Genomic DNA, 16,918 nt, shown 5'->3' on the forward strand with positions numbered 1-16,918 from the left:
TGAAGTGGGTGCTATAGAGCCATCTTTAAAGACAGAGCCATAATTTGCATGTCTTTACATCCAGCTCAAACATGTGCATGCTTCATTGTTTATGTTACATGTTCATGTTAAACATGTTAAACATAAATGTTTATAAAAGATTTTTTTTTTTTCATAAATTCACATTTTGTTGAAAAACCACCTTAACATTTACCCCACCCCACATTTTTTTTTTTTTAATTTAATTGATAACTTTTTATTGCACATGGGTTTTGTGTCTTTTGTCCAAGTTTAAAGTGTTTTTGATGAAAACTGATGGAGGAGATGTGCAAAGTTTACAATGAGTGATCCTGGGTTTGATTCAATACAGTCGACTTCCTGTAGGGTTTAGGGCGGGGCCTGTAGAGTTTAGGGTGGGGCCATAATATCATTTTTCATAAGTCTTAAAAGGGAACATTAAAATTATCAGTTTGTCAGAGTTCTTGAGCAGAATTCTACACTCTCAAACTGTCTGCTGCAACTGGACATTCTTTGCATGGGGTTTCCAAGGTGACGGTCCTTTATTTACACGGAAATCGTTGTTTGTAATAAAATAGTGAATTAACATGTATGTACCGAATGTGTGTGTCTTTTCCGGTTGTAGTTCCAAAATAAAAGCATCACGTTTCCACACCAACCGCAAAATAAATGATATGTAATAAAACATTGTCTCGCTTGATCCACAGTTTATCCGGAAAATAACTGTCACTGAATATTTACGATAAAACAGCAGATTAGCCCTGCGCTTATGACGGTAATGTTTATGTTGAACTTACGCTGAAGTCTCCGTCCGCTGTTTCCGCTTTGTTCTTTTTCAGGGCCAAACTTTGAAACTTTCTGCTGCGGAGAGAAAAAACAAAACAAACTCTTTACAAAGATTAGAAGCCGCGTGGAGACGTTTGTAATGATTTGTGCCTCAGTTACACCGTGAGAGGAGCACCGGGGGAGGGTCGGTAACGGGCCCGTGAGAGGCGCTTTTGTCCGGGAGAGTTAGACCGTTACGTTATGCGCACAACCACAGACACAAGCTAAAACAACAAACTTTATTCCACTTTAGTTCACTTTATTTCCCGTTTCTACACGTAAACCCTGGTATTCAGATGTCTGACTCTTCCTGGGAGTGCGGGGCGGACGTGTTGGTAAGCTTCCCCGGCTCAGGGCTCGGGTCCCCGGGGCCGCTGCAGCTCTACACCGGGCTCCTGCTGCTTTCTGCGGCGTGTGGAGTCCTGAGCGGCGCCCTAACCGCGGTTCTGCTGCTGCGAGTCTGTGTCCGCCGCTTTACAATCAGCAGAGAGGTAATAAGACAACAAATACATGACATATACACTGTGTCTGGTGCTTTACACTCAACAGAGAGGTAATAAGACAACAAATACAACAAATGCACGACATATACACTGTACATGACATATACACTGTGTCTGGTGCTTTACACTCAACAGAGAGGTAATAAGACAACAAATACAACAAATACATGACATATACACTGTGTCCGGTGCTTTACACTCAACAGAGAGGTAATAAGACAACAAATACAACAAATACATGACATATACACTGTACATGACATATACACTGTGTCCGGTGCTTTATACCACACAGACAGGTAATAATAAGACTATAAGAAAACAAATACATGACATACACTGTGTCAGGCGCTTTACACATAATAGACAGGTAATAATACTATAATATAACACATACACAACATATACACTGTGTCCAGCACACACATTTTATAAGACTATAAGACAACAAATACACAATTGATACTGCTTTTTAGAGCAATCATACTCATCGGACAGGTAAAATGAAAATCAGGTACAAATAAGAAAACCAAAGGCCTTACATATAATCTTTATAAACACAGTAATGATTCTTAATGATATGAATCATCACTGTGGGACACATAAAACTTCTCCTGATGCTCTTAATCCTGACACTTTTAGATCGAGTGTTGTCACAATACTAAAATGTCAAACTCGGAACAGACTCAATACTTATTCTGATACCACGATGGAGGACCAGTTCCTTCCTACAGACAATAGAATGTGATTTTACACATTGAATGTAATACTTGGTGTTATATTCTCATGTGTCCATATATCTGTGTAATCCCTCAGTGTCCAGTAGGTTCATAGTGGTCCATGTGTGTGTGTGTATGTGTGCGTTTGTGTGTGTATTCTAGTCTATGTGTCTTATACTTTTGAAAGATGCAGTTCAACATCATTATAAAGCTATTTGGGAAATGTTCACTTATCTCCTCTGAGTGGGACTTTTTTGGTATTGATACCTGTGAAAAATTAGTATCTGGTTTCAATACTAGTTTTAACATTATTATCAGATTTTCAATACTTTTGACAACCCTACCTGTAACAGTGATGTCACTGAAGCTGACCTCCTCCTCAGGGTCCAAGCCTCCAAGTGCTGGAGCCAGGTGAGGGGCGGAGCCAGGGGAAGAACCCAGGGTTAAAGGTCAGCACCACGGAAAAGGTACTGTCTAAAACAGGGTACTCACAGTGAATAAAAGATGACAGACCAGGGCTGGAACTAAGGCTTACAAAGCTAACGCTAGGTAGCGCTTTGGGGCTTTCAAATTTTAAAAAAAGTTCATGTTGTGATCCTGTGAACACATCTGCACACATGTGAACATGTGTGCAGATGTGTTCACAGCACAGTTTTAGCATCAATATTTAAACAGAATTATCTGAGTGAATATGTTTTTCAGGCTCCAGTGAACAGTGACATCGCTGCGTTTGCAACAAGAGCAAGAGTGGTGTACCCCATCAACCAGAAGTACAGAGTGAGAACAGTCCAAATACTCAGCAAACCATTAATAGTATATATATATATATATATATATATATATATATATATATATATATATATATATATATATATATATATATATATATATATATATATATATATATATATATATATAGTGTATGTATTGGATTCAGGCCCCTATTGAGTAGGAGTATAATGTCTTGTATTTTGTATCTCTGCCCACAGCCTTTAGCAGACGGCGCTTCAAATCCCTCCCTCCATGAGGCCAGAGTGTCCCCCGTCCACACAGCTCCGCCCCCCTCCTCGCCTTCCTCCTGCTCTGATGATGATGATGATGATGACATTGATGATGAAGACAGGGACAGCGAGGGGCAGAACGGAGGCGACCATTTTGTGTCTTCAGACCCTCAGACTGTTCACAGTTTCACTCCTGTATCCTGTCCTCTGCTCACACTCACTCTGACCGGGTAGGAGGTGATGGCGCAGATTGGCAGTCATGCTTCTATCAGTCTGCCCCAGGGCATCTGTGGTTACAGTAGTATCTCACTAACACTGAGTGTGGAGTCAGTCAATAATGCACAAAACTGTAAAGCGACTTTGAGTGTCTGGAAAAGTGCTATAGAAGACTAATGCATTATTACTACTTACTGCTTACTACTACTACTGCTAGTCTACTACTACTACTACTACTTACTGCTTATTACTACTACTGCTAGCCTACTACTACTACTACTCCTACTAGACTACTACTACTACTGCTAATACTACTACTACTGCTACTTAGTACTACTACTAGTAACTCTCTGTGTGCTTGTACAGTGCTGAGAGTGTGTGTGATACTGTGTGTGTGTGTGTGGGGGGGGGGGGGGGGTGTATATGTGTGTGTGTTCAGTGTAACTGTGTGTGTGTTTTTTCAGGGTAACTGTGTTTGTGATCTGTGTAACTGTGTGTGTGTGTGTTCAGTGTAACTCTATGTGTGTGTGTGTTCAGAGCGGAGCGTCGGGCCAGTCTGTATTTCTGGGCTCTGGGGGAGGTGCAGGAGCTGTGTGTGCAGCAGCAGGAGGAGCAGTCTCAGGTCAGTCACATGTGGCTTATTTAAACCTTATATTTATGTGTTTACATTATGATTTAAACTCACTGTTTTACATGGTCCACAGTCTCAGTCTCTCTGTTTTTAGGTTTGCTCTCAGATTCTGAAGCAGGTTTTTGGCCATTTCTCCAAAAACAAACAGGACTCAGACTTGTGCACAGATCTGCTGCAGGTGACACAGTTTATGAGTTTACATTTGAATATATTAATATATCAGCAAAACTATTGTGTAATATCATAGACTCTTGTTTCTAATGTAAAATTATTAAACTAAGACAAATCTAATGATGATCTAGATCTTGGACTATCTGCTGTTTAGTGATCATAAAAGTCATCATAAAAGCTGCTCCTCTGGTTGGTCAGCCTCTGTCCTGCTCTGAGTGACATTTGGGTTTAACCAATCACAGTGACGTGTTCCTCTCAGGAAGCAGATCACTCAAACTATATCAGGAGCGCCTCGACTCCTCCATGTCCTTTTATAACTGCCCTTTTGTAGGAGCTGAAAGAGTGGAACCAGCCCCTCTCCTCCTGCTGCAGCCTGACCTCTAACCCCGCCTTTGACCCCACCTGTGACCTTGAGGAGAGAGCGGACAGAGTTGCCGTGGAGGAGGTGGAGCAATGGCAGAAAGAGCTGCACCAAAACCAGCTTCAGAAGGTACCTCTCACTGTTAGAGTTTTTAGAGGTTTTTACCATGTTATAATGTAGTCCCCTAATCAAAAACACGCCTGAAGAGGTTTTACATCTATGTTTGAGTCATCTATTGATCTCTCCCAGGCCCTATTTGAACCCTCTTTACTTCCACATAAAAGTAAAATACCCCCTTTAATACCCCAGAGAAGTAAAATACCCCCTTTAATACCCCTTATAAGTAAATTACCCCCTCTTTAATAGACCCATAGAAGTAATACCCCCTATTTAATACCCCATAGAAGTAAATTCCCCCTATTTAATACCGCATAGAAGTAAATACCCCCTATTTAATACCGCATAGAAGTAAATACCCCCTATTTAATACCGCATAGAAGTAAATGCCCCCTCTTTAATACCCCATAGAACTCAAATACCCCCTTTAAGGTTAGAGTTTGTGTTTAGTGTCTGCTCTGTGTTTATCTCGTTGTTTGTTTATCTCTTTGTTTGTTTATTTATCTGTGTGTGTGTGTGTTTTTTTGTCTGTGTTTATCTCTGTGTTTGTGTTTGTCCCAGAGTCAGATCTTCAGTGAGCATCTTGAGCGTCTGTCCAAACATCTGTCAAACTCAGAGTTTGCTCCTCAGATCCTCAGCTCCTTCCACAAGAGTCTCCTTCACCTGGAGCAACACCTACAGAACCTCCAGGAGACCAGGCTCAATGTACTCTTCTGCTTGTTTGCACCCTCTGCTCTTCTGCACCTCCGCACCCTTTACTCCCTTCTCTGCATCCTTCGCTTCCCTGCTTCTCTGCACCCTCTGCTTCTCTGTTGCTGTGCACCTTCTTCTCCTCTGCACCCTGTGCACCTCTGCTCCTCTGCATCCTCTGCACCATCTTCTTTCTTCTTTCCCCCTCCTCTTCTCTTCTTTCTCTCCCTCCCTCCTCTCCTCCTTCCTCCTCTTCTCACCTTCTCTCTCCTCTCCTCCTTTCTCTTCTCCTCCTGTCCTCCTTTCTCTTCTCCTCTCTCCTCTCCCCTTCTCTGCTCTCCTCCTTTCTCTTCTCCTCTCCTCTTTTCTCTTATCTACTCTCTCCTCCTTTCTCTTCTCCTCTCCCCTCTCCTCCTTTCTCTTCTCCTCTCCTCTCTCCTCCTCCTCTCTCCACCTCTCTCTGTATCTGTTTAAAGTGTCGTCTCTCCTCAGAGGATCCTGCAGGGTGTCCTGTGGTGGGAGGAGGTCCTTTCTGTCCTTCAGACTCAACCTGCGTTACTCAAACAGGAAGTTCTTCTTCTTCAGTCTCTGGCATCCCAACGTTTGGAGCAGAGCGGCGTTCCAATGAAGAACGTTATGATGGAGATACAAGGAAGTGTGAGCACTGAGCTGGACCAGTTCCACCAGGGTAAGACACACAGCAGGGGCAATATATATGCAGTGTGCTGTATATATAAATATATATATAAGTGGACATAGCTAATCCACTGCAGTCCAAACAGGACGTGAACTTGAGCGTGATTTGGCTCCATCGACTCTGGCTCCAGTCATTTTCCATTGAATTCTGACTTTAAAATGTTGGTTTTAACCTGCTCCTGGGTTTTTTGTTTCACTATTTTGTAATCAAGATATGAACATTAATTAACAGACCAGTCAGGCACGTTCTTTCCCCGACGTCTCTCCCGCTAGCGTTAGCGACAGCCTTTCTAAGTGCCCGTTCACTGCTAAACCAGTGGTGTGCGTGGGAAAGGGGCATTACCTTCAACAGCCTCATTCTTGATTGGGTCTTTGGTTGCTATGATACTTGCAGTCAAATAAGCAACTGAGCTCCAAATTTTCCCTGTAACTGTTAGCCTGGATGAGCTTCATTTGGAGCTGAACACTACACTCACTTTATCTGCTTCTTTATACAGACTATGGTCACCAGCTCACACCACACACAAACACACAGAGAGCAGTGTTGTCAAAAGTACTGAAAATCAGATACTAAAATAATTGAAATTTGATGCTCATTGTTTGCAGGTATCAATACTAAAAAAGTCCCATTCACAAGATAGAAATGAACCTTTCCTTAAACGCTTTAGCTGTCTCCTATATCTCTACTGTATGTTTCTAGAGTGTGTGACACAGACTCGGCTCTTGGTCTCAGAGACGATGAAGAGACTGGAGACGAAGAGGAGGAAGAGGAGGAGGACCCAGAGCCGAGAGAGGAGGAGAGTGTTGGAGCAGAGACACAGAGAGGAGGAGGTTATACAGGTCTGACATCAAATAATACCCCAATAACCATAGTGACCATAGTAACACTGTCCTGGTGCAGAGGCACAGAGAGGAAGAGGTTATACAGGTGTTCATCCAGCCATTTTCTTCCGCTTATCTGGGGCCGGGTCATGGAGGCGGCTTCATCCAGCAGTTTAGAAAGGCCTTCTCACCCTGACCTCTCTGACCATAACTGCATTGTCTTTTAATCTATTTTTGCTTTAATCTGTATTTGTTTTTTAAATGTATTTTTAATCATTTTACACTGTTTCATTTTGTATTGTACTATTTTGGTGTCTTGATGTACGGCGACCTTGAGAGCCTTGAAAGGCGCCTAACAAATAAAATGTATTATTATTATTATTAGCTCCTCCGGTGGGACCCTAAGGTGTTCCCAGTGGAGGTGAGAGACATCGTCCATCCAGCGTGCCTGAGTCTTCCCCGGGGCCTCCTCCTGGTGGGACATGCCCAGAACACCAGGCATCCGGAACAGAGTACGAGCCACCTCTCCTGCTCCTCTCGACGTGGAGGAGCAGTGGCTCTACTCCGAGCTCCTCCCGTGTGACAGAGCTCCTCACCCTATCTTTAAGGGAGCGCCCAGCCACAATGTGGAGGAAACTCATTTAACTGCTTGTATCTGCCATGTTGTCCTTTCGGTCATTACCCAAAACTCATGACCGTAGGCGAGGCTAGGACCAGAGATCTAAACCAGGACTAAACAAGGACTAAAGTAGGACTAAACCAGGAGGAGGAGTGTGATTCCTCTGTAATTGGAACACACCCTCCCTTCTTAAACAGAGGGACCACCATCCCAGTCTGCCAGTCCAGCGGTACTGTTCCCGTGATGTTGCAGAGACGTGCCAACGAAGACAGCCCCACAATATCCAGAGACTTAAGATACTCAGGACAGATCTCATCCAACCCTGGAGCCTTGTCATCGAGGAGCTTTAACCACTAGAATTTCTTTGAGCTTGACCCATAGTCCTCCTCAATAGCTTCCCCGAACTCCTCCTAACCCAGACTTTTTACCTGTGTGACCGCACGAGCTGCTGCATGCTTGGCACGCCAGTACCTGGCTCCAGTGTGGGGCCCCGGCAACGCCAATCTGAGGCAATGTAATTGGCCTTGTTGCATGAACCCCCTAACAACATAACACCCAGGATCATTTGGGCTCTCAAAACCCTCCACCACGTTAATGTGGCAGTTCAAGGAGGGGCCACCCTCCCTGACCCGACTTCAGGGAGGACTGACCTGACTTCAGGAGGCATGACCTGACTTCAGGCGATATGATATGACTTCATGCATTAAAAGCATTTATTTGAACTACTGCACCACATTTCACTACTAATAACACAGTTTTGGGTTTTATCTAAAGTAGTTCAATGGTCTGATCTTTGGAGCATTTTAGAGTCTCAGAGTGAGTTGTTTTACTGTAGACAGGAAACAGCTGACGCCAGGTGAGCTCATGACTTTTAGCTTGTGGTGTACGGTCTCTTCACTGCCATATTCTGCGTTTTTGCACGTCGCGGGGGCAGCAGTCTAAGCAGGGACTCCCAGTCTTCCCTCACCCTGGACACGTCCTCCAGCTCCTCCGGTGGGACCTCAAGGCGTTCCCAGGCCAGCTGAGAGACATAGTCCCTCCAGCGTGTCCTGGGTCTTCCCCGGGGGCCTCCTCCCGGTGGGACATGCCCAGAACACCTCCCTAGGGAGGCGTCCAGGGGGCATCCTGAGCAGATGCCCGAGCCACCTCAACTGGTTCCTCTCGAAGTGTAGGAGCAGCGGCTCTACTCCGAGCTCCTCCCGTGTGACCGAGCTCCTCACCCTATCCCTAAGGGTGGAAACACCCTGCGGAGGAAACACATTTCAGCCGCTTGTATCTGCGACCTTGTCCTTTCGGTCATTACCCAGAGCTCATGACAATAGGTGAGGGTAGGAACGTAGATTGACCTGTAAATCGAGAGCTTTGCCTTTGGGCTCAGCTCCTTCTTTACCACAACGGACCAATACAGCGACCGCATCACTGCAGACGCTGCACCAATCCGCCTGTCAATCTCACGATCCATCCTTCCCTCACTCGTGAACAAGACCCCGAGATACTTGAACTCCTCCACTTGGGGCAGAGACTCACCACCCACCCGGAGAGGGCAAACCACCTTTTTCCGGTCGAGAACCATGGTCTCGGATTTGGAGGAGCTGATTCTCATCCCAGCCGCTTCACACTCGGCTGCAAACCGCCCCAGTGCCTGCTGCAGGTCCTGGCTCGAAGAAGCCATCAGGACAACATCATCTGCAAACAGCAGAGATGAAATCCTGTGGTTCCCAAACCAGGCCCCCTCCGGCCCCTGGCTGCACCTAGAAATTCTGTCCATAAATATAATGAACAGAACCGGTGACAAAGGGCAGCCCTGGCGGAGTCCAACATGCACCGGGAACAGGTCTGACTTACTGCCGGCAATGAACACAGCTCCTGCTCCGGTCATACAGGGACCGGACAGCCCTTAGCAAAGGGCCCCAGACCCCATACTCCCAGAGCACCCCCCAAAGGACACCACGAGGGACACGGTCAAATGCCTTCTCCAGATCCACAAAACACATGTGGACTGGTTGGGCAAACTCCCATGAACCCTCAAGGACCCGACGGAGAGTATAGAGCTATCGGTCGGATTCTCCTCTCCAGTACCCTGGAATAGACCTTACCGGGAAGGCTGAGGAGTGCGATTCCCCTGTAATTGGAACACACCCTCCGGTCCCCCTTCTTATACAGAGGGACCACCACCCCGGTCTGCCATGCCACAGGTACTCTCCCCGACCGCCACGCGATGTTGCAGAGATGTGTCAGCCAAGACAGCCCCTCAACATCCAGAGACTTGAGGTACTCAGGATCTCATCCACCCCTGGAGCCTTGCAACCAAGGAGCTTGCCAACCACCTCAGTGACTTCAGCCAGGGTGATGGACGAGTCCGCCTCCGGGTCCCCAGTCTCTGCTTCCTCCTCGGAAGACGTGACAGTGGGATTGAGGAGATCCTCAAAGTATTCCTTCCACCACCCGACAACATCCCCGGTCGAGGTCAGCAGCTCTCCACCCGCACCGTAAACAGTGTTGGTGAAGCACTGCTTCCCCCTCCTGAGGTGTCGGAGGGTTTGCCAGAATTTCTTTGAGGTCGTCCGATAGTCCTCCTCCATGGCCTCCCCGAACTCCTCCCAACCCCGGGTTTTTGCCTCTGTGACTGCCCGAGCCGTGGCACGCTTGGCCCGCCGGTAATCATCAGCTGCCTCAGGAGTCCCACGAGCCAACAAGACTCAATAGGACTCCTTCTTCAGCTTGACGGCATCCCTTACTTCCGGTGTCCACCACCGGGTTCGGGGATTGCCGCTGCGACAAGCACCGCAGACCTTACGACCACAACTACGAGCAGCCGCATCAACAATAGAGGTGGAGAACATGGCCCACTCAGAGTCCATGTCCCCAGCCTCCCCCAGGATCAAGGAGAAGCTCTCCCGGAGGTGGGAGTTGAAGACCCCTCTGACAGAGGGCTCCGCCAGACGTTCCCAGCAGACCCTCACGATGCGCTTGGGCCTGCCAGGTCTGTCCGGCTTCCTCCTCCACTAGTGGATCCAACTCACCACCAGGTGGTGATCAGTTGACAGCTCAGCCCCTCTCTTCACCCGAGTGTCCAAGATACGTGGTCGGAGGTCAGATGACACGACAACGAAGTCGATCATCGACCTCCGACCTAGAGTGTCCTGGTGCCACGTGCACCGATGGACACCCTTGTGCTCGAACATGGTGTTTGTTATGGACAAACTGTGACTAGCACAGAAGTCCAATAACAAAACACCACTTGGGTTCAGATCAGGGTCGTTCTTCCCAATCACGCCCCTCCAGGTGTCACTGTCATTACCCACATGGGCATTGAAGTCCCCCAGGAGAACAACGGAGTCCCCAGTTGGTGCACTGTCTAGTACCCCTCCCAGGGACTCCAAGAAGGCCGGGTACTCCGCACTGCTGTTTGACCCGTAGGCCGACACAACAGTGAGAGACCTGTCCCCGACCCAAAGGCGCAGGGAGGCGACCCTCTCGTTCACCGGGGTGAACTCCCAACACGTGGCGGCTGAGCTGTGGGGCAATGAGCAAGCCCACACCAGCTCGCCGCCGCTCCCCGCGGCAACGCCAGAGAAATGGAGAGTCCAACCCCTCTCAAGAAGTTGGGTTCCAGAGCCCAGGTCCATGTCCGGAGATCCGGACATGGTCCCCGCCTTCGACTGCCGCCCAGATCTCTCTGCACCCGCCCCTCATGGCTCCTCTCGCAGGTGGTGGGTCCATGGGAGGACGGCCCCACGTCGTTTCTTCGGGCTGGGCCCGGCCGGGCCCCGTGGGGAAAGGCTGGGCCACCAGGCGCTCACTGCCGAGCACCCACCCCAGGTCTGGCTCCAGGGTGGGGCCCCGGTAACGCCAGTCCGGGCGACGTAAACGGCCTTGTTGTTTTTTTCTTCCATGATGGGCTTCTGAACCGCTCTTAGTCAGACCCGTCTCCCAGGACCTGTTTGCCATGGGTGACCCTTCCAGGGGCATGAAGCCCCCGACAACAGAGCTCCCAGGATCATTGGGTGCTCAAACCCCTCCACCACGTTAAGGTGGCAGTTCAGGCAGGGGACAATTTTAACCATGGCCCAAAAATCGACTCACTTAAAGTAATGAGTGTTGTAACCACAGTCATCATAGTAACCCTGTGCATCCCATAATAATAGTAGTCCTGTAACCACAGTCACCATAGTCAGTATAATAATAGTAGTCCTGTGTTCCTCAGGTTCTACAGGAGCTGATTCTGAAACAGTTCAGCTCAGAGACAGAGGAACAAGAGCAACAGGAGCTCCTACATGCTGTGTCAGATCTGTGGAGGGTGAGTGTGACCCCTCCCCCCTCCCCTTTTTTCTCTCTCTTCCTCTCTTCCTCATGTTCTTGTGTATTTTCAGTCCTTTCGTTCCTCCTGCTCTTCTCGGTGCTCCTCTCGCTGCCGACTCCTGCTCCTCTCGGTCTGTTCTGAGTCTGGACTGAACCAGGACCAGACTCTGAGACTCTGGTCTGATCTGGAGCGTGACCTGAGTCTGCACCTGCGACAGGTTGAAGAGGGCGCCATGGAGCAGCTACAGAAGACCAGAGAAAGACTCTGCATACAGAATCAGGTCTGAACCAGGACTAAACCACAACTAAGCCAGGACTAAACCAGGGTCTGAACCGGGTCTAAACCAGGTCTAAATCAGGTCTAAACCAGGCCTGAACCAGGAATAAACCAGGACTAAGCCAGCACAGTACCAGGTCTGAAACAGGTCTAAACTAGGACTAAACCAGGAATGAACCAGGACTAAACCAGGACTAAACCCAGAATAAACCAGGTCTGTCTGTGTACAGATGTGGACAGAGGACCGGACTCTACTGAAGGCTTGCCTCAAACGTCTTTGTGAAGAGCAAACGAAGATCCTCCAGAGCCTGGAGCACCGACTGAGCCTCTCTGACAGGTGAGCTCATCTGAGTTATATATATATTTCTCTTATTCCAGTGTAATTCTGTTTTTAATCCGAACAAATCCCACATAAATCTTAAATCCTCCATGTTTCTGTCTGTGTAAAATGCGAAGGACATTTGTCTCCAATCTGAATACACAAACTTAAATTTATGTATTTTACATGTATTTTATTTATTTTACCATCTCATAACCAGCACTAAAAGGAGCTCTGTGTGTGCGTGTGTGTGTGTGTGTAATTAAATGTATAGTGTATATATACTCGCCACTGCGAGTGGTCTCTCATTCTTGGTCCACACTCTGGTCCTCTACCAGAGGCCTGGGAGCTTGAGGGTTCTACAGTATCTTTGCTGTTCCTGTACTGCACTTTTCTGGACTGAGATGTCTGATGTTTTTTCTGGGATCTGCTGTAGCCACTCCTCCAGTTTGAGGGTCACTGCCTGAGTGCTCTGATGACCACGGGCACCACTGATGCCTTCACCTCCCAGGCCTTCTCCAGCTCTTCTCTGAGCCCCTGGTATTTCTCTAGTTTCTCATGTTCCTATTTCCTGATGTTCCCATTACTTGGTTTTGTGATGTCCACCACAACGGCTTTGCTCATGTTTATCCACCATCTCAAGGTCCGTTTGGTCCATTACCATTCTGTCAGTCTGTATCTGAAGTCCCACGGAATCTTTGCTCGATCCACTATCTTTGGAGGTGTTTCCCACATTGATCTTGGGGTTTCCAGTCCGTACTCTGCACAGATGTTTCTGTACACTATGGCTCCACTTGGTTATGCTGCTCCATGTATGATTTCCTTGCAGCATCTTACACCCTGCAGTTATGTGCTGGATTGTCTCAGGGGTCTCTTTACACAGCCTACATCTTGGGTCTTGTCTGGTGTGGTAGATCTGGGCCTCTATTGCTCTGGTGCTCAAGGTTTGCTCCTGTGCAGCCAGGATGAGTGTCTCTGTGCTGTCCTTTTGTCCAGCTTGTCCTCTCATGATGGTACCTCCAGCACCTCTTCCTCTACACTCCAATGTCTGAGACATTCGCTGAGCACGTCATCTGTTAGGGCCTTGTCCTTGATGTACTTATAGATCTTGGATGTTTCATCCTGGACTGTGGCTCTCACGCTCACTAGTCCTCGGCCTCCTTCCTTATGACTCGCGTACAGTCTCAGGGGGCTGGATTTCAGATGGAACCCACCATGCATGGTCATGAGCTTTCGGGGTTTAACATCTGTGGTCTGTATCTCCTCTTTTGGCTTATGATTCGTGCTGAGTATCTGATTACTGGCAGGGCGTAGCTGTTTATTGCCCGGGTCTTGTTTTTGCCATTGAGCTGACTCCTTAGGACTTGCCTTACTCGTCTGAGGTATTTGGCTGTGGCTGTTTTCCTTGTTTCCTCTTCAAGGTTGCCATTTGCTTGTGGGATACCAAGGTACTTGTAACTGTCCTCAATGTCTGCTATTGTTCCTTCTATGTGGACTACCTTCCCAAGGTGTAGGCTGTGCAAAGAGGCCCCTGAGATCAGACATCTCAGTCCAGAAAAGTGCAGCACTAGGAACAGCAAAGATACTGCACAGAACCCTCGAGCTCCCAGGCCTCTGGTAGAGGTCCCGAGCATGGAAAAAGAGGGGATGAGACCACACACAGATGGTGAGGAGGAGATTTTTTAATATATATATATATTAGTGTGTGTTGTATGTTGTTGCAGTCAGGTGGGGCGGCTGCTAGCGCAGAAGCTCCTGCACCTCCAGGGGGCGCTGCACAGGCTGTTTATTCTCAGACACGTCAGTCTGACCCTGCTGAAGGAGATGAAACTGAGTGTGCTCAGTACAGACCAAGTCCAATCCACGAGGACATTTGTGACACCTGTAAATGTGAGTCAAGAGACAATACACGGGAGAGGGGGAGAGGAGCAGAAGGGAGAGAAAAGGGTCAGAGGAGCAATGGAGAGGGAGAGGAGCAGAGGAGAAGGAGAGGGTCAGAGGAGCAGAGGAGAGAGTCAGAGGAGCGGAGGAAAGGGTCAGAGGAGCAGAAGAGCAGAGGAGAGGGGCAGAGGAGCATGGGAGAGGGTCAGAGCAGTGACTGTTCTATGTTCTGACCAGGAGGGGGCAGAGTGGGAGAGTGGAGTGGAGCTGCTGCAACGCCACCTTCAGACGATCATCGGAAACGTACTGAGCCTCACCCTCCAGCAGGAGCTCCCCCTGGAGGAGGAGAGTGGAACAGATGATGTAAAGGTGATTAAGACTAACCACTCTATCACATGGATAACCACTCCCCTGCACACAGTATAAACACTGTAGGTTCTTCTTTTTAACCCTGATGCCCTGCAGTTGTTGACTATAGTTTAACCCTGATGCCCTGCAGAAGCATCTGGCTGAGGTTGCGTTGGAGAGTGTGTATCTGACCAAACCCTTTCTCACCACTCTGGTGCACAAGTACTACTCACTGCTAGAGGACGCTCTTCAGAGACTACAGCAGGAGGCAGCCACGAACCGCAACGGTGAGCACCTGATCCCTGACTCTGACCCCTAACCCCAGCAGCAGCTTCACTTCAGCTTTATCGGGTCCAATCTTTTTTTCACTGCCTTTTATGATTTAAGCAACTGTTTGAGTAGTCCAAGGAATAATTACTGGATTAATGGATTAAACCCCTTCCCTCAGTTTATTACTCATGTTATTACACTGGTCTTTTTTCCTCAGACCAGCAGGAGGAGCAGCAGAGCAGCGAGTCCCTGCAGAGTGTTCTCAAAGAGTTAGAAATCTGGAGCAGGACGTTGACATCTGCAGAGTGTCACGCCAGGTACTACAGGTCAAAGGTCACCCCAAGTACCACAGGTCAAAGGTCACCCTAGGTAGCGCAGGTCAAAGTTTACACAGCTAAAGCTCTGAGCCTCATGTACATGCAGACAGTTAACACGTCAAAATGTAATGTTTAAAATGCAGTTAAGACAAAAAAATGTTTATATAAATACAGACAGACTGTTTATAGAAAGGTGCACATATATATATATATATATATATATATATATATATATATATATATATATATATATATATATATATATATATATATATATATATATATATATATCCTGGCCCGGCCCCTCTGTCAAATTTTAGAACCCATTGTGGCCCATGTGTCAGATAGTTTGCCCAGCCCTGGTCTAAGACGTAGCCTGTATAAAGAAGTGGACTAAGTGAGCGTGAAATCAGCCACACGACTATAGTGGAGTGTGTTTATTTACATGTTTATTACAGTGGAGCATGTGTTTATTTTACATGTTTTTTTTATTTTTTATTTTCTTTACATTAGAGTGAAGCAGGCCAAACAGAGGCTGCTGCTTCAGACTCACACAGAAACTCAGAGTTTATTTGAAAAACTCAGACTTGAGAAAATCAACTCAGAAATAAACCTGGACCAGACGAAAGACCGGATCATGGTGAGTCCAGACCAGAGACCGGACTAGAGACCGGACCAGAGACCAGAGATCAAGGGTCTCATTTATAAAACAGTGCTTAGAGTCCCTGACTAAAGGAGTGCATATTACAAAACCCAAACACTCTAGCATCTCATTTCAGAAATAGCACCTCAGGCGCAATCACACCTGCAGCACAATCTGCACACGATCAGACGTAGACTTAATACTAGTAATAATCTTTATGTTTTCTGAACATTGTTCCATCATCCTAAAATGAACATTCAAAGAGCAGAGTGCAGAATATAAACCCATATGCACAGCAGAAGAACACACCTGTTTTCTGTTTCTCTGTCGCTCTGTGGGGATGAATAAAGACTCTAGTTTAAACTGCACATCTGAGGGACTGAGGCACAGAGCTGTTTTCTAATGTCAAGTATTTTCATATTCAGGATCTATAATGAGAGAAGAGATTCTTTGAGGACTCTGAGTCTAACATAAAAGACAAAACAAGATAAAACATTAAAGTTTTTAAAGTTTAAAGTAAATAAAACATCTGTGGTGTTGTGTGTCCTCTGTGTGTCGTGTGTGTCCTGCAGGGGGCAGAGGAGGACTTCCTTCAGGAGTTGACAGCTTCAGCTCGAGTTTCACTGAAGAGACTAGAGAAAGAAGAACGTGAGTCATCCTCTGCACTATCTGCTGCTCCTCTGCTGCTCCTCTCACCCTTTGACCTCTTGTAGGTGACCCTGTGACCTTTGACCTCCGTAACCTGTTGACCTTAAACCCGGCTTTGGACCCGGCTCTGAACCCATCCCTTACTCCTCTGGCTCCAGTGAAGAAGAACCAAGACTAAACCAGGTCTAAACCAGGACTGAACCAGTTCTACACCAAGACTGAACCAGGACTGAATCAGGTCTACACCAGGACTAAACTTGGACTAAACCAGGTCTACACCAGGTGTACGCCAGGTGTACACCAGGCCTACTCTTCTGGTGGCTCCAGTGAAGAGGAGGCATGTAGTTGACTAAAGACGTGCTGCTCGATTTGTCGACTAAAATGGAGACCTGCCAGAATCTCTCTAAACTATTGTGTATCTCTGTGTATGGATAATATATATTTATATAAGAAAAATTAAACTTATGTTGAACTTTTGTACATTTGGATTTTGTTATTTTATTCAGATATTAAAATGCAAACTTACTACTGGTGCTCTAGCCTGA

The 16,918-nt window shown here is 47.1% G+C and overlaps 1 protein-coding gene across 1 annotated transcript; it reads left to right on the plus strand.

Annotated features, from left to right (window-relative positions):
* Positions 1-824: 824 nt before the first annotated feature.
* Positions 825-16,852, plus strand: LOC117380801 (evC complex member EVC-like). Its single transcript, XM_055226873.1, has 20 exons — positions 825-1,313; positions 2,428-2,511; positions 2,747-2,821; positions 3,034-3,275; positions 3,799-3,883; positions 3,987-4,070; positions 4,395-4,553; positions 5,103-5,246; positions 5,724-5,919; positions 6,628-6,767; positions 11,576-11,668; positions 11,742-11,951; positions 12,178-12,284; positions 13,991-14,156; positions 14,385-14,516; positions 14,647-14,782; positions 14,983-15,082; positions 15,596-15,722; positions 16,298-16,373; positions 16,439-16,852. Exons 1-20 carry the CDS (start codon positions 1,119-1,121, stop codon positions 16,549-16,551), a joined length of 2,664 nt encoding a protein of 887 aa, XP_055082848.1. The 5' UTR covers positions 825-1,118; the 3' UTR covers positions 16,552-16,852.
* The last annotated feature ends 66 nt before the right edge of the window (positions 16,853-16,918 follow it).

Source organism: Periophthalmus magnuspinnatus, chromosome 2 (assembly GCF_009829125.3).
Source record: "Periophthalmus magnuspinnatus isolate fPerMag1 chromosome 2, fPerMag1.2.pri, whole genome shotgun sequence".
Classification (NCBI taxonomy): Eukaryota; Metazoa; Chordata; class Actinopteri; order Gobiiformes; family Gobiidae; genus Periophthalmus; species Periophthalmus magnuspinnatus.